Here is a 17,665-nt window from a genome sequence, read left to right on the forward strand (position 1 = left end):
AAACACCATCTCTGAGAGCAGGGCACCTGCACCTCGCAGTCTGCCTGTGGAAATGCCACTGAGATAACAGTCCTTCTGATCTCTTCTGCTTCTGTCTTCTCTTGGAAGGAGGCATCTCCAAAGTGTGTCTGCAAAAATACAAATCTTTGCCCCTTGCACAAAGTTTTGGAGATGGACACACGTGTTACCTTGCTGCACAGATCAGTGTGCTCCTTCCCCCCACCCCCAACGCAACTTGACCTTTCTGGGTAGTCACAGGCAAAGCCTTCGTGCCTTACTCACAGAGTAGCCGCTTGCCCATACAAAGGGGAGCCTCAGGCCTTCTGCCCCATCCTCTCACCACTGATGTAGCATCTTCTTGTCTCTGCCATGCTCAGACAGAGCTGTTGGTGACTCCCTGCCCTGTTGTCTGAACTGGACGAGGGGGTGTAGGAACAGGCCGATGGGTTGCAGTGATCCCATGCAGACTTTCTTTAGGAACAGAGCTGAACTGGGAGCCAGCAGCTCTTTCAGGGTCATTGAAACAGGATCTCGTAGGGCTGAAAGATTTCATGGACAAAGCAGCAACCACCCCCCATGCTCCCCCTCCAGCCAGTGGCATCTCTGCCTGCTGGTAAATCTCAGGAGAGCGGCTAGGATGCTGCACCTGTGCATGCTGCCAGAAGGATGTCACAGATAAGAGCATTTTCTGTACTCCACGCATGTTTGAAACCAGGCTGGCTGGGATCAAGGGCACCTGTGAGAGGAGATCAAGACGTGCATTTGTGTGACACCAGCATGCTTGATTTTTCCTTTCCTTCTCCTGACACGCACGCAGACATGAAGCGCATGTTTAAACTTCGACCTTAACGCAGGTGATTTGTAGATCCACGGGCACCTCTTCAGTGACCGAAACTTTCTATGGCAGGAGCAGAGCATTTCCGGCTCCCTAATACTGGGCAGCAGGTGCTGCTCAAAAACCACAGGCACTGAACTGATACAGCTCTGGCCCTCTCTAATAGGGGGAAAGGATTTCTTTTTGCAGCATTTAGCCCTTCTGACCCAGCGAGGCTGAGCTGTGAAGGAACAGCACAGCTCCATAAGCCTTAGCAACAGCAGCAGAACAAGCCAGGTGCAGTGTCATTTTTCTGCAGGAAGGATTTGGGTCTGTGCTAATCTCGTCTAGCTGGTGGGGCTAGAAAGCTGTCCCTTCGGGTTATAAATCACTGGGCTGCCAGATTGCAGAAGTCTCTGGAAGGGAACCTGTGAGCATCAGCCCCTTTCCAAGGTCTGTTTAACAGAGCTGAGACATCAGGTAGAAAATGTTCCTGTCATTTCGTTCCTTTAAGAAAACCGCCTAGCCCAGCAGGGGTTTTCCTAATATAGCCCTGTCCTGAAGAGATGTGTTGATATCAGCACAGCAGGTATTATAAACCACTTAGGAATCATCAGCCAGCCCCACTGTGCAATTGGTTGGGATTCAAAAGCTTGTGATTTGGATCCAAGAGAATCTAGGGCTGGCAAGTGGCTCTTAGCTGGGCTGCTCCAGTTTGTCACCTTGGGGCCAAGTCTGCTAGCCAGAAAGTTGCTGGCACTGGTAGTGTTTCACAGCAGGAAGAGACTGTTTCCACATTGTGACCTGCGCTGATGCTGAGGGAGGGAGGATACCGTGGTGTGCTGCCAGGACTTGAGAAGCATGACCATTCCCTGCTAGCCAGAGGCAAGGGGAAACCTCCACTTTTCAGGGATGTAGCTGTTGCTTTAGTGTAATGGACGCTTGCTTTTCTCTCCCTCTGCTGCCAATGCTGTTCAGAAGAGATATGCAGCCAGCCCCTATTCGGATGAGATCGTGATGGAAGTGGCTTCAGCAAAGCAGCAGGATGAACCGGAGATGCTGTGGGTGATGGGACCCGTCCTGGCCGTGATATTAATCATCATCATTGTCATTGCTATACTCCTCTTCAAAAGGTGAGATCCAGTCCAGGACATAGCAGTTATGGCACAAGCACTACAGGTCGTGGCGCCGTCAAGACTCTCCTTGTAGCCTTCAGATATGGGGTGCTCTGATAGATGGTCCTTGGTTGTGGGGAGGAGGAAGGTCTCTACCTGGCACAGGAGAAGGCTGCTTTATAAAGAGCAGAAGGGCTGGGTATGCAGGAAGTAATTAAAATCAGCCCCAGGACACAGAGCTGCTGTGGATTCTGGAAACATGTGAGCGGTGGGACAGAGGAGAGCAGCTTTGTCCCTAAAGCCGGTCTGGCTCCTCTCTGGTCTCACAGCTTGGATTTGCAGCCTTAGGGACATCTGTAGTACTGGTTTTCTGTGGAAACTGCCTGCTTAACCTCTGGCAGGTGCCCCCGCTGCTGTGAATTTTGACTGGGGAACATGGTCTTGGTGGTGAGAACAGGGCATGGATGTGACAGGCTGAAATCAGAGTAGGAGCTCTGTTGTTGAGGCCTCTCAGTCCTGGCTACCAGATCAGGACCATCCAGGCTCTGTGCTCCCCGCTGAAGCAACCACCTGCTTTTGTGTAGCAGAGCAGTCCTGCTAGAGCTGTAACTGTAGTGTGAGATGATTGTTAGTCCTCCGGAGGAGCCACAGGTTGTATTTGCATGTGTTCTGGTAGCCTGTTCAATTACCGTAGGTCATTCTCTATCAGCTCAGCTCCAAGATTCTGCTCCTCCTGGACTCTCTATTTACATATGTATCTGTAGCTCAGGGAAGGGAGCTGGCTTTGTTGTCTGATTAAATGGAGCTCTGCTGTGCATGTGCAGTCAGTGCCTTTTCTGTGTCAGTGATCATCTCCTTTCTTCTGTTTCTGCTCTTCTCTGGATCTAGTAAACAAGAAAGGTAGGAATCCATTTTATCTTCTTGTTCTGCTAAAATTTCAAGTCTATTTTCCTTTTTAAAAATCAAGCCTGAAGCTAGTAAGTGGCATCTTTGTTTTTGGGGCATGCCAGCCCTGGGGGTTTACAAAGACTTTGTTTCCTCAAAGGTATCAGCCTCCTAGCAATTGTCAGCCTCTCACAGCTCTTAGGGGGACAGTTCCAACATAAAGACTTCCCAGATTGTTTTTGCAATTAAATTAAAAATCAAAAAAATTACAACACCAGCAGTTATAGGTGTTTCTTTGTTTTCTCAGTCACTTCAGACTGAGAGCTCTTCAGTCAAGAATGCAGGTGCATTCTTGTAGCCTATAATGAGGAAGCTTCAAGGGAATACCTGGCAATTTTAAGAAACAAAGCGTTTGCTGGTCTTTAAGGAGAGAAAATGGCCCCAGTGGGGATTTCTGTACCTGGGCCCCATAGACTCTGTGCCCATCTTGGCTTAGCTTTGCTTTGTCCCAGAGTCGGATGTGGATGGAGCACCAGGAAGCAGCACCAGCCCACTGTGCTGAGACCTGACATTCATGTCCCTGCTGTGTCCTAGCCCATGCAGCAGCAGCACATCCCCTTCCAGCACCACCCGCATGCTCAGAGTGATGCTGTGTTATCCTGCAGTTTTTTGCTGTCCAGCTTCTCTTTGGAGGCATTTTCTCCCAAAGGTATCTGAGCAGCGTATTCACAGTGTCAAATCTACAATGGGAATGAATTGAAGCTGAGTATTAGTGGATAGCTTGGGATCTGGAGGTTTGTTTAGCAGTTGCCCTGACTAGGCTAATGAGAGACACAGACATTAATTATGTGCTGTGCCCATTCCCCAGAAAAGCTGGGCCACTTTGCTCAAGGGCTCAGGGACTGGCACACAGTAGCACATGGCACATCCTGCTGTGCTCCTGATAGGAGAAACACTGCTTTGTTTGTTTGCCATTTATTTTCCTTTCTTTCTATCAATGCTTTCAGTCCTTCAGCTCTTTTGTCTTGGTCCAGGCAGCTAGAAGGCTTCTGAGATACTGAGATGACTCAGAGTAGCGTAAGGCTCACAAGCATGTCCTCCCCATTGAACAACTCCAGTGTTCAATGCAGCCACGGGCTGCAGACAGAGCTTACTCGCAGTCTGGGTCACAGAGGGAATGCAGGTTTGACTTGTGATTTATGCGCCAAATTTTCCCTAATTGCTTCTCACTAGTGCCAGTGCAGCGTGTGCAGCTCCCTGTGGAAGTGATAGCGCCCTGTGCCTGTGCAGCGTGTTTCTGATCAGGTGTGGCTCAGAGTCACCACCGTCCAGAGACGCAGCTGCCTCTGTGCAGAATCTGGCAACCCTTCATGGTGCTTCAAAATGCTCCACAAAGGGGTAGAAAGCAGAGACTGACCATTGCCATTTGCAGGATGCTAGCATTTGTGCAGACTAGCAGTGATGCAGCTCCTTCTCTTCCAGAAAACATCAAGTCAGCAGAGGGGTTCACCATCAGGCAAAATCCATTTTGGGGCTGTAGCCAAAAGACAGTCTCTGTATATTGCTGCATGATCAGCACATTGGCAAAGCATCAGGGTCAGCATAGACTCAGAAGAGAGCACTGCTGTCCTGCTCCTGTCCAACACCCGTCTCTGCTGAATGAGCATATCCACTATATTCGTAATACAGAGCAACAAGTGGGACTTAGAGAATAGCTGGAAACCCTTCTTGCAGTATTAGATTTTCCTTAATATTCACTTGTCCACTTTTTGATTGGATCTGTCCCTGCTTTGCCTGTGAATTCCAGCAAGAGCTTGAGGTGGTGGCATTGCTCTAGGCATAAATATAGCATGAAGAGACAACAGTGTATTTTATTGTTCCATTAATACACGCCTTGGGTGCCTTCAACCATTCAAGACATGTATTAATGGCCCAATAAAACACACCCTGAAGAGCCTTTACACGATTATATTACAGCATTCTATATTTAAATATTTCTAATACTTGAAAAAAAATTTTATTCTATCCTTCCACTACAGGAAATAGTTCCTAGAAAGAGTAAGAGGAAACAACATCTTGCACCTATCTGCTTTTTTGTCGAATAAATATTATGCAAAATATCACATTTCAAAGTGCCTCATTAATCAAACCTCTGCCATCATTTAAATACAATCCTTCCTATTTCAAAGATGGGAAATTGGAGTCGTGGAAGAGGATATGACTTGCCCAGAGCCCCATGGAGCCTGGGATGGAGCTGAGTATCTGGGATGCAGGGACCCAGACTCCTTCCCAGGGTGATTCATGCCAGTTTCTGCCAGAGCTCACCAGCTTGTCTCTGTCCTCTCTGTCCATAGGAAAAGGGCACACTCCCCCTCTTCCAAGGATGAGCACTCCATCGGCCTGAAGGACTCGCTCTTGGCCCACTCCTCTGACCCAGTTGAGATGAGGAGGCTCAACTACCAGACTCCAGGTAAGGAGCAGCTAACCCCCTTGCACCTCACCTCCTCTGGTTCCCCTTCACCAGGTCCCCATGCCAGAGGAGGAGTGGCGGTCCTTCCCCCCCCAGCAGCTCTGCACATTCTCAGTCACAGTGGCACAGAGAGGGCTTAGACCGAGGATATCCAGGTGTCCACTCTCTGGTCTGCAAATCCTTCTCCCTGGCCCTGTCACTGCAGGCACACAAGGCTGGGGAACCTGCGACGGGGACAGCCTAGTGTGTGGTGTGTGTCAGACATTATGTGAAGCTCACTGTGGTTGTCCTGGGCCGGGAGGAGCCTCCACGCAGAGCTGGGAGAGCTCACAAGGACCTGCACCTGCGTTGCTCCCAGGTGCTGCACTGGCTTGGCCCAGGCTGGGATTCAGTGCTGAGCCCCACTGGTGCAGGGCTGGCCACAGGGGCTGAATCTGCAAGGGTCAGGAGGTATGGAGAGCCCTTGTACTGCTGAGGGTGTCCCAGTAGCTTTGTCCTGGAAGCTTTGGTGTGCTGACTCTCCTGCTCTGCTCAGCGAAGGGTGAAGAGTTACGTGCAACCTACATTGCTCCCCAGTCAGGGTTGTGGCCCAGTGAAGGGTGCTGCTGGGCACGGTGGTCTCAGCACAGAGAATGATAGTTCAGTAACAGACGTTGCTTTCTGCATGCAACTGTTCGCTGCAGAGCATCTCGTCATGCCTGTGCTGGCCTGTGGTGCCTCAGGGTGTAGCTAGTTTGCGAGCCCACGGAGGCAAGTGTACTTCACACTGCAGAAAGGTCTCGTGCTGCTGCTTTGTGTCTGTACATCTCCGATGGCACCGAAAGCACAGTACCTGTCATTGTAGCGATCAGAGACAGGCTCACCCTGACTCGTTCAGAGCCTTTCAGAGATTCCAAGTCCTAGATGAAGTGGGGGAGTGCTTGGGCTTTTGTGGTGGAGGGAGCAGTTCAGTAATAAATGAGGCACATACAGCTCTCTTCTAACTTGCAGCTCCTCCTGGTCTGTAACCTACTTTCCTTTCCTCCTGCTGCTCATTCATCTAAGAGCTTTCATCTAACAGGAGAGTTTTGAAGGGACCATTTCCTGATGTAAACCTGCTGTGTCTGGGAGGGAGGGTAAGAGAAGAGAAGCCTTTCCTGTTGCTGCTCACAGCGGTCTGGCTCAGACCTTGGGTGGGCTTCACCAGCACATCTCCCTCTGTGCCAGGGCGGCTGTCAGAGATCTGTAGTTAGTGCATCTCCCAGGCAGGACCGATGGCAGATCTCACAGGTAGGATGCAGAGACAGCCTGGCAGTTACCAGCAGACCTGTCCCATTAATTGGCCACAACACAGACCAGCTGGTATTGTAGTATGGGAGGAGAATGCTGTGGGGAGCAAGGGAGGCACCTGTGCTAGAGGAAAAACATCTCAACAGGCGGATCACTGGGAGCAGTGCTCGGTGAGGGGGTCACACACAGTCAGCAACAGCATGCAGCTCCTTGAGGAGGAGCAAGGTGTTGAACAGGGCTGCTCCAGGACACCTGTGCACGGGGACACGCCTCTGTGACATGTCTCCACTGCCCAGAGACACAAGAGCCATCTTTGCTGTATGCTTATAGTTTACATTGCATGGAGGAGGGTGACAGGTCAGGCATGCATCTGCCTCCATCTCCAACAAGAGATCAGGGTGTTTGCAGCAAGAGCATCTCTTGCTAGAGCTGTAGGAAGAGTCAAGAGCTGCCATCAGAGAGAAGAGGGATCCAGGAAATTTTCTTTTCCCGCCTGTGCCTAAGGATAAGGCAAAGACGCTGGCTCAGTCAGAAAGCTTGCAGAGCTCTCCAGAGAGAGAAAAACAACCCAAAGTGCCCAGTTCACTAGAGACAGCAGCAGTGCCCTGGCATGCTGCTAGCCAATGCTCCCCCACCAAGTGACAGCACTGTGTCCTCCTCCCCTCCTCCCCCCCGCATCACTTCTGAGGCTCTGCAGGGTGGAAGCGGGTGTCACGCAGCTAGAAGTGACTGTTCCAGCTCCTGACGAGCTTGTCCTCATTAATGAGGAGGCATGAAAACCACCGAGCCCAGGGAGCCAATGCTGTTGCCCCTGTCACCCACCCGAGGCTGAGGTGGTGCTGCGTGGATGCGTTGACAAGAGGTGCTGGCCACCAGCCCTGCACGCTTCGGTAGCTGGTCTCCCTGCTGGAGTGCACTGAGCAGGGAAAACTTGTTTAACGCATAATTAATTAGGCTACTGTTATTAAATATTAAGCTTTCTCATTTTTGTGGTTTTTACTTCAGACAAGGGTTATTTCCCCCACTGTTGGCCTCCCTGTACTAATGTACCACTGTGCCAGTTGCTGAGAGGATGCGGGACCAGGCAGCATCCCAGTGCGCCATGAAATGAGGCCGAGTTGCGCTGCTGATGAGCTGCAAGTGAGCTGGAGGCTCAGGGCACTGAGCAGAGATTGCTGGGGCTGAGTGCCGTCCTCCTGGCCACCAAGCAGCACAGATGTCCCCTGTACCTGCCGTGCACCTGCCCTTGCTGGCTCCCCTGGGGCACTGGGCCGTGGCAGTGGTGTGCAGTGAGAAGTGTAGCTCTTGGTGTCAGATGAAGACCTGTGTGCTCACTCCCCTGCGTGTACCTCCAGCTCCACATGTTTGTCAGCATCAGGGTATGGCGCTGGCCAGAGCTAAAAGCCCGGTGCGTAACAGCCAGCTGCAGAGCAGCCCCGGGGGCCGGGCAGCTGGTCCTGCGCAGGAGGGAGGCTCCTGGTGCTGTGGCAGATGGTGCTTTCCTTTGCCTCTTCATCTCTTTGTCTTTCCATTTCTGAACCACTGCGATGATGACTAAAGGCTAATGGGATTTCTGTTCTTGCCCCGTTTCTTTTCTTTGCAGGTGCCAGTGTCCCCAGTTGCCCGAATATCTCAAGTTAGTTTTAACTCCTGTATTTATCTTTTGACACCTTTTGCTTTTTTTTCCCTTTCTCTTTCGTCTCTATAATTTTTATTTCAATGTCATGAAGGTCACCCTCACTCACAGCAGACTGTAGAACGGCAGTGATTTCACTTTCTGACATGATGTGTGGGGCCAAGCTCGGGTACTGTTTGCACGGCACTACAGCAGCTCACCCCAGCACAGTGCTGAAGGGAAGGCCTCGGGTGCTGGGCTGCCAGGACGCTCCTGCAGCAGCCCTTCGCCTGCTCCCAGGCCTCCTGCCCCCTCACAGTGGCATGCCAGGCTCTGCCATGGCACCAGGCCTGCAGCTGGCCCTGTGTGGGGACAGATAACCTTGGAGATGGCCAGCTAAAAACCCCTGATGGACAGATTGAAGGGTGCTCTGCAACCCAGTTGGTTGAACACGCTCTCCTCCTGCTTCAGGCAAACTGGCTTCCCTAGGCTGGGTCGCCTGTGCCATGGAGGGAGGCAGAACAGATGCCAAGGGATGCTGATCTTCTCTGAAGTGCCATGCAGTTGGTCTGCTTGTCAGTGTTGGCACCAGAGCCCCAGACACTGAGCAGAGGGACTTACTGCTCTAGCAGGTTGGATGGAGTAGTACCAGGACTATGGGTGTAACTGCCCCTTTATCTCTTGTCTTGTGAGCTTCAAGTTCACTCTCAGACAACCATAAAAGCGTGTCCTCCCTGCTGCCTGATGTACAAGGCATCTGCGTGGGCATGCAGGAATGGGAGAAGTACTTAGGATAGATGCTTCCCCCAGGAGCAGAGCCAAGGGCTTTGCAATCTGCAGCCCTGCAGGCATTGTGAGACCTCTGAGCCCTTCTAGCCTGGTGGAGAGCTCACTGTCCTCTTGCCAGAGTCCTTGGAAGAGCACATAGAAGTCCTGGTAGTGTGTACAAATCTCTGTCTTGCCCTAAACTGTGGCAGTTGTTCTAGGTTCACCATAATGGGATACCAGCCACCTCTTTCTCCCCATCTGCTCTTGCAGCTCCTTTGTTGCTGCAACACTCCTTTGGCCAGCAAAACCGAAGTTTGGGGAGACTCCCTTGTGTTTCTCAGCAGAGATGAGTGTCTACAGCTCTGCTGTGGTCCATGGCTCTGCCATGCTTCATACATAACCACATTGGGATAAGCACATACTATGGCTATGTTCCAGCCTCTTTCTTCTTCCAGCCCCACACTTCTGCCTTGGTCCCACACTGTTCTTCTCATTCAGTTGCCCATCAGTAACAGCTCTGCACGGCAAAGGCTGCTCCTGAGCTACAGCCTCTCGAGCTCTGGCACCAATGAGCAAATTGTGCAGAAATCAGTGCATCGTCTTTGTGGGCCTGGTCAGCCACCTCAGGGATCCAGGACCATTTGCAAGAGGAGCTCAGCATGAGGGATCTTTCCTTCTCCATCTGCCCGTGTGCTCTCAGGCCATCTGTGGATAGCTCTGCACTGTCAAGGGATAGAAGGACGAGTGTGTGTTGGATCGGGTCTTGCCTATATGCAGCAATGTCAGATGCTTTTGGCAGAGGTGCGAGGAGCCCTGCTGTGCAGCGGCTGTGGTGTAACACTTCTGTGTTATCACCTAGTGACTTGTCACCACTGTGTAAAAAGCATGTACCCAGCCTGGGGACTGCTCCATCACCTCAGCGGCCCATCACTGCCATCTGTGGTAGCGTTCAGGCTCCTGAGTGATTGAGAAGCTCCTGGCCATGCTCCAGCCTGTCTCCCTGGGTGTGAATCAACAGCTTCAGCGTATTAATAATCATTATCACCCACGTGGGGTTTCTGGGAAACCCACAGAGCAGCCAATGGAGTCACGAGCCTTGGGATTTGGATGAGCCAGGCTTTGGATGAGATGTTTCACAGGCACGTTCCTGCCAGTTCACCATCTCGGCTTCAGAGAAAGAGGTTGCGGTGGTTGAGCCCTGAATCCCAGGGCCCCAGTAGGACTCCTCCCAGTCCCACATGCGCACCCCCACAATACCCATCCCCTGCGCGGGACCTGCGGGATCCCCTCCTCCTCCGGGCCTCTTCCCTGAGCAGGGCTTGGGCTGTGCCCAGGATGAGCCATGCTGTGCATCCCTGCTTTAGACAGGGCAAGACTTCTGCCGTGGCTGGAGCTGCATCCCAGCTCGCAGCAGCCTCCCAGAAGCTGCTGTAGGGCACGTCGCTGCACGTGGTGCCTTGCACGAGCCACCCCAGTGGAACTGGATTTTGGGCCCTGGAGCTGGCTCTGCCTCTGGAGCACCACAAAAAGCACTGTGTTACACAACTGCGGGCAGAGCTGCTCCTCAGCTCTCAGAAAGTTGTGCAGTCTCTGACCAGGGGAGCAGCCATTTCTCCATGCGGCCCTTCCCATCTTTCTCCAGCTCCCCAGGGGCTGGGGCAGCATCTGCCTACCCAAAAAGCTGTGCACATACACTGCAGACATTTCCCCTGGTGCAGGTCTGGGTGAGTCTCTTCTTGGCTAATGCCGTTGTTAGGGGTAAGCAAGGGGATCAGCCTCAGCCCTTGGTGGTGAGAGCACCAGAGAATCAGCATGTTCAACTTCAGCCCGTGCGGGAGCCCAGGAAGCACACTGACAGCATCTCCTTGGCCTATTCCTGGCGGGGGCTTGCCCGAGCCCCTGCCCACTGCGTGGCCTGCTCTGCGTGCCCGGTGGCTGTACTGTCTGAGCATGCTCACCCGGTCATGCACATTCTGCACATCACCTTTCCTTTTTGTTTCACCGAACCGTGTGCTCTGAGAGTGCGTGCAGCATGCCATGTGATCTCGCCGACTCCCCATCCATCCTGCCCAGCGCTTCCCATGGTCACACATGTCCGCCTTGCACCCACCTTTCGGGTCTGCTGTGCACACGCTGTTGTCAAGCCTTCCTCAGCTGTGCAGAGCCATAACCGTTCTCCTCTCCCTCCCCCCTCCTTGTCTTGCTCACAGGCATGCGCGACCACCCCCCCATCCCCGTGACGGACCTTGCCGACAACATCGACAGGCTGAAAGCCAACGACGGGCTGAAGTTCTCCCAGGAGTACGAGGTGAGCGTGGGAGCGTGTGGGGCGGTGGGGGCAGAGCGATGCTGGCCAGGGCCCCCAGCGCAGAGGCCTTGAAAGCTGAGCTGTGCCTCCCTCGCAGCGGCATCGCCGGCGCGGGCCCTGAGCCAGGCCTGGGAGCCTGCCAGCTCTCCCTGCCAGCCCTGCAGCAGTGGGAACTCGCCTTGAGCAGTTGAAGCATGGCTCGTACAGGGAAAAGGCTTCGCAGCTGAATGCGCAGGAGCCCGCCATGCTCCCACCATGGTTACGGTCTTAGGAGTAAATGGGAGCTTGTGTCTATCTGCCTGGGCTGTCGCTGTTTACTTTGCTGTTTTGCTCTGCGAGGGCTGCCCTCCATGCAGGTTGGCTGAGGCATTTCAGTCCACAGCATCCCATGCCCCTTCACTTCCATCTGCATTCGAAGCTTTGCTTTCTGTGCCATCCTCCACTGCTGACAAACACATGTTTGGGTTTTTATTCCTGCTTTCCCAACCTACTCTTCCCCGGCACACTACTGGACTGTGCTGGCATTAGCCTGTGCCATTCAGCATCTCTGCCACCAGAAGCTCTGCTGATGTCCCACTGCCCTGGAGCAGTGCCAGCTCCCCTCCCTGCATGGAGCTCTCGGCCTGTGCCCTGCAATCCTGAGCTGCAAGCTCCCCAGCACTGCTGAATCACACTCCCACCCTCCTCCATATCTCTGGTGGAGCTCCCGGATAGGTACTGTCCACACCTGCTACCAATGCTGCCTTTGCTCACACACACAGGCAGGCGCTGGGTGTTTGGTGAACCCCCCCATGCTGCACTGCCCCTCTCCAACCCAACCCCCTCCATTCCCATCCTCCCCTGAGGACAACTTGCCGAGGGGGTGCACACGCGGAGGGGAAGGGGCTGACCTGCACAAGGGCTGCCTTACCTTTCTCACCACTCACAGGGCTGGATGATTAGGTTGAAAACTTGTAAAGTCGGGGAAAGTTCCTCTGCAGCCGTGAGGTGAGCAGTGGCAGGATATATGTTTTCCTGTGCTTACATGCAGGACCCTCTTGAGCTGCAGGGGACTTGTAAATAAAACCCCCACTAGTATTAAAGAGGGAATAAATTTGGGAAGCATCCTTTGCATGTGTTATCACTTCTGTTTGAATTGTTATCTCCCTGTGCCTGTGGCCTTCCCTTCCTGCAGCGTACCTACACTGATTTATGAGATGAGATCTGAACATTTGCCCATGAGGTAGGATTATATATGCCAGAAAAGGGAAAGCAGATCTCGATGCTGAGAATGTAAGGGATGAATTTCAGCTGGTTCAAAGGGTGTGCTGTGTGTGTCTGAGGAAGGCGCAGAGCGCCTTTTTGCTTCAGGATGCCAAGTGGAGGGGTTTGTGCTGTCTAGTGTGGAGAGAAGCTGAGCTTTCACCAGCCACAGCATTACATCGCGACTTGGGAGACGTTTAGAGAAATAATGTGCTTCCCTTGCAGTTACCTCTGTGTTCATGTATGTCCTGCCAGCGGTGCCAAGGTATGTGGTCATATCTGTCTGCCTTGGGCTTTTTGTTACAAGTCCAGCTGAAATGTTAAGCAGGGCTGTGCGCTGCAGGCAGGCTGTGCCTCTGCTGCGCGGTGGGGATTCAGCAGGATCCAGTGTCTGTGTGCTCCCGTCCTCGCACTAGGCCTGCGCCGGTTGGAGCCTGCAGCATAATACTGAGCTATGGGAACTGTTTCAGAAAAAATGAGCATTAAGTAAATTCTCTTAGCTGTTTTCATGAGCCTCTCTTCTCATTTCTCTTTCTTTAGAATATCATGGCTAGTTGAGAGCACCAATCAGTTGTACTTTTCATGTTGAAGCAGCTATTAAATAGCTGATTGTTGCATGTAATTTTTTTCCCCTGGATTCTGCTGCGTTTGACTCCTCATCAGATAGAAATTATTGAACATGACAGGTTTATACAGTGTTTGATACTAGGATAGACCCCCAAAGCAGAAGTGGTTGCCCCTTGTTGGCGTGTGGTACAGTCATTTCCCATTTGAGATGCCAGTGAGAAAAATCCTGGACTGAGTTTGCAGAGAACGGCAGCTGCCTGCGCAGGATTGCTGCGGCGATGGGTCTGCTCTCATCCTGGTCCCTGTGCGCGCAGGTTTGGCATGGCGACAGCTCTCTTTGGGGCCCATGGTGGGAGGGCTGGAGGGCAGGATGGGCACAGCACGCACTGCAGAGTAAGGGAATGTGCAGAGTGGATGCGGAAATAGCAGAGGTGGGAGGGGAGCAGGCTGTGCAGCCCCTGCGGGAGCTCGTGCTTCCCAGCACAGAGAGAGGCAGGGAACCACAGCTCGCCAAATGCTGTGCAATCGCAGTCATTAAGTGACTGCCAGCGCTTGCCCTGGGACTGTGTGAGCCCCAGACCTACACAGAGCTGAGTGGTGACCCAGCACTTTGAAAGATGGGGGCCCCGACCCTGTTTCCCTGTGGCATGATAGTGCTGCTGGACTGGGCACAGCACAGCTGAACAGGGAGAGCCAAGGGACAAAGGCATCGCAGATGAACCCCCAAGGCCCATTTGCTGTGTGGTTGTGCTTTGGAAGAGTTGCATTTTAAGTGGTTTTGCAGAGACACGTGGCAGCCTAACATCTCCGTGGGGTGCAGGGCTCACGTTCCAGGAGTGGTGGCACCCCAGCCAGAGAGCAAATATTTAACAGCACTTTTAACCACTGAGGCCTGCTGCCCAGAGTCATCAGTCTGGCGCTTGTCTTGGTTGTGCAAGCGATGGCAGGGTAACCTAGGCACAGGTGACACAAAACAAGACCTGTCAGCATATCCCCCAACACCTGCAAAGGGAGCAGGGAGGGTGGCAGAGACTCCTCGGGGCCATCTGGCCTCCATTCCCGCAGGTCAGAGAACAAATAATATTGTTCACACCAGTTTGCCAGGCCGCGGGGCTGAGCAGAGACAAAGCCAGCACAGAGCGAGCTGTGCGCTGGCTGCAGCGATAGCAGGCTCCCGAGCTGCGGGTTAGCCCTCACCCCTGACTGGACCTGCCAGTACCCCTGGTGCAACATGAGAGGCTGAAGTGCAGATGCTGGGAGCTGAGCTGGCTGCAGGCACAGTTAACTGCTGTGGGCTGCTCTGGCGTGGGGCATAGCACAGCCCCACCACGCTCTCCTGGGCACACAGCAGAGCGGGGGAGAGCAGAGCACAAGGGTCTGGCAGCAGCTCCTGGCCCAGCCGCACCAGGAGAGTATTTCATTTTTAGTGTACAGTGAGAGCTACAGTGAATTTACAGTGTGGGATTCATGGAATTAAAGAAGTAGAAGGAAGGGTGAGCCCCTTAATTATTTATCTGCAGGCTGTGGCAGGCATGCAGCTGTGTTGGAGCTCCTCCTGTGGGCCACCTTCCCATGCTGCAGCCTGTGGATGTGGGGCAGGATCCTGCCCTCAGATGGAGGGTACCTGCTCTGGTACAAAAAAGTGTGCGCACACACGCAGTGCATCTCGCACTGTCACTGTGGGATCCAGCAAGGTGGACACTGCTGTCCCCTGTGTTGCTGTTACCAAACATAGGACGGACTGGCTCCAGCCAGGGCTGGTTCCTGCTGCCTTGTGGCTATTGCTGCTTCTGGGCTAGATCCTGCACCACCTTCCCAGGGGAAAATTTTTTCCTTACGTCCAAATTGCAACTTGTGGCCATTGCCCCTCGTGCCCAGTCCCTTTGGCATGTCCCTCCAGTGGATGGCCCCTGGGAGCAGAGCAGGCTGGAGGTGATGAGAGCCAGGCAGCGTGCCACTGCCTGGCACATTAGTCCTTGATAATCTTTAGGTTCTGCATGAGATTTGACTGTGCTCCTGCTTCCCAGTGCGGTGGGGAGGCTGCAGACCTTTCCCCACAGTTTTGTATAGAAAGAAACACTGCTGGCCTGCCCAAACCCCGTGTTCACTTGTGTTTCCCTTAAAGCCACTGAGGACATTGCGTCTCCCATGCCTGCAGCCCTGGCAAGGCAGCTTAGGCAGCGAGAGATGTGCTTGGGTCCCTGGGGCCAGTGATCCCAGGAGGTGCAGGACCCAGGGTCCAGATAGCACCCCGGGAGCCCTGTGTTGTGGGTTTAATGGGCTAATGGGGAAGCTGCCTGGCAGGCCTGCAGCACTCGCGTTCCGGTAATAAGAATAATACGGCTGAAGTGCTGCCAGCGATTGATTCGGGAGCGCATTATGTCCTCATTTGAGACGCAGCGCAGATTGACAGTGGTCAATGCCTGTGCTAATGTGGTTGATTTCACAGGAGGCCGGGAAGCGCTCACAGCCCGAGCACCTTCCCCGCCCCGTGCCCTTTTGCAGCCGCCTGGGCTGCTGAGCAGCGCGGGGCCGTGGCCATGGCTGTGGCCGCCCAGCTCCTTGGCTGCCGCAGCCAGGGCCAGCCAAGCTGCCGTGCCGCCCCAGGGGTCTGCCTGCCCAGGCTGCCCATGCCTGCCAGCAGTGGAGGAAGCTGCGGGGACTCTGCATGCAGAGGGATTTTGGAGCTGCACTGAGGAAGAGGAGCATCAAACCCAAGGTGGGCTGTATCTGAGAGACAAACTGGAACCCAGGGATGTTTTCAAGGCATTTGTAAAGTGCTCTCAGTCTGTCGAGGAAAGAGCCTTTTTCCAATCCCGTTTCAACAGTCTGGCTCTGTCTTTATGCTGATGGCACTAGCAGCAGGGATCCCTGAGCTGCTTTGGTGAGATTGCTCCTTGCACTTCCATGCTGGGAAGGAGGAGTTTTACTAATTGGGCTTTTTCTTAATTTGCACTTGCTGTCTTACAACATCTCCCCTGTCACTTTAAAGCAAAGCAAAACTAAAAGTCATGGTGCTTTTAAGTTTGTTCCTGGCTCATTTCTTTCCAATTTCCCAGCCCTTCTGCTTTCTAGGAAGAACGAGTTGGAACTTGTTACTCTGATCAGGTTTTGGGAGAAGCAGTGATTCCCATGAGCCCCAGAAAAGAGCAAGAGCAGACTCCCAGTGCCCAGGCAGTTGGGGAGCAAGGTGGGGAGACAAGGCAGTGCTGCTGTAGTCCGGGGCTGCAGAGCATCGTACAGAGATGGGACAAGACTTGCCAACCACTGCTCCGTGTAAGGGCTTCAACTGCTCTCCAAGCAGCCCATCATCCTCCCGTTTATTTACTCATTTGTTTGCCTTAAAGGGGGGAACAGGTGTACATTAATTCATCACCAGAGTTTCAATTAAATCATTTTACTTCTAAATGAGTCACTAATTTGCAGGAGTATTTAATTAGAGCCTCTTTGCACTCAGGTGCTGTATTACTTCTGACTTTCTCACCTGTTTGCCCTCTTAAGAGGCTGCTGCTGATTAGACCATTTCTGCACATCCTCATTGCACATCAAAGCAATTAACCCTAATGGCAACACCTTGATGCTCCTCCTTGGTTCTGGGGGCTCTTGGCAGCCTTGTCTCCCTCAGGAAATAACCCTTTCCACCGCTGTGGCAGGACCCAGACTTGCTGTGCAAAGCACACTGCGCCCCACAGCTTGGGCAGCCCTGCAGCCTTTTGGCAGTGATTTGCAGCATGGATTGAGTGCCAACAACTGCACTGAGCAACTCCTGCCCCTGCTGTGAAGGGAGGACTCGCTCCAGCACCCACCTGTGCCTGGCACTGAGCGGGTGTTCGCAGGGTGCAAGCAGGGCTGGTGCTTTCTTGCGTTGCTCCTCAGCAGCAAGAAAATGCTCGCTCACACCTTCAGGGCCAGTCTCAGCTCCACCGCCAGCTAGCCAGCTCTCTGCATGGGCTGTCTGTGCAGACTAAGGCCACCTTTTTGAAAAAGAAGTGTTATTTGTGTCTTTAATAGGCGTTGGTAGATTTTCCTCCTTAGTCTATTTGTGCTGCTGCTTCAGTGTGCTCCGGATTGATTAGACTGGTATCAAAAACCCCTCTCACTCATCTCTACTCTAAACAGAAAAGTCCTTACACATCTTGTTCTTAATTTTTCATGCCTTTGATCATTGCTATTGCCCTTCTCCAGTTCAGCCCCACATTAGATGGGCAGCAGTCATCCCTGCCGTGCAGCTGAGTGAGGAGAGCATCCAAAGAGCTGATTCAGTGAGCAGCCTATCCTGAAAACAAAATATAGGTGCCTGAACGAAACGAAGTGCTCCAGAGAGCTGTGAGCTGCGCTGGGACGTCTCTGTGCCTGGGCAGAGGAGTGTGCAGGGACCGTGATAGCCAGGCCAGTGGATTTCCAGCCAGAAGCGGTGCTTACGGTCTTCACTCCCCCCATCCCTGCTGCAGTGCCTCTGAATTCTGCTGCTGCCTGCTTATTACGCTGATAATAGAAAATTACAGGTTTTCAGTAGGAAATGTCTGTTTACATCCTACATTTCCCAAACTACCTATTAGCATCGCTGTGATGTCACATCCTCCTGCGCGTTTTCGTCAGCGCTGGCCCCTCT

General features: G+C 53.0%; 1 protein-coding gene across 1 annotated transcript in view; it reads left to right on the forward strand.

Moving 5' to 3' along the window:
• Window positions 1-17,665, forward strand: part of PTPRF (protein tyrosine phosphatase receptor type F) — a 255,569-nt gene that overhangs the window by 216,193 nt on the left and 21,711 nt on the right. The window contains exons 20-23 of the mRNA XM_068406730.1: window positions 1,793-1,947; window positions 5,169-5,284; window positions 8,157-8,189; window positions 11,147-11,244. Of these exons, the coding sequence (XP_068262831.1) occupies window positions 1,793-1,947; window positions 5,169-5,284; window positions 8,157-8,189; window positions 11,147-11,244 (402 nt within the window). The remainder of the gene's footprint in view (window positions 1-1,792; window positions 1,948-5,168; window positions 5,285-8,156; window positions 8,190-11,146; window positions 11,245-17,665) is intronic.

The sequence above is a fragment of the Nyctibius grandis genome, chromosome 8, assembly GCF_013368605.1.
Source record: "Nyctibius grandis isolate bNycGra1 chromosome 8, bNycGra1.pri, whole genome shotgun sequence".
NCBI lineage: Eukaryota > Metazoa > Chordata > Aves > Nyctibiiformes > Nyctibiidae > Nyctibius > Nyctibius grandis.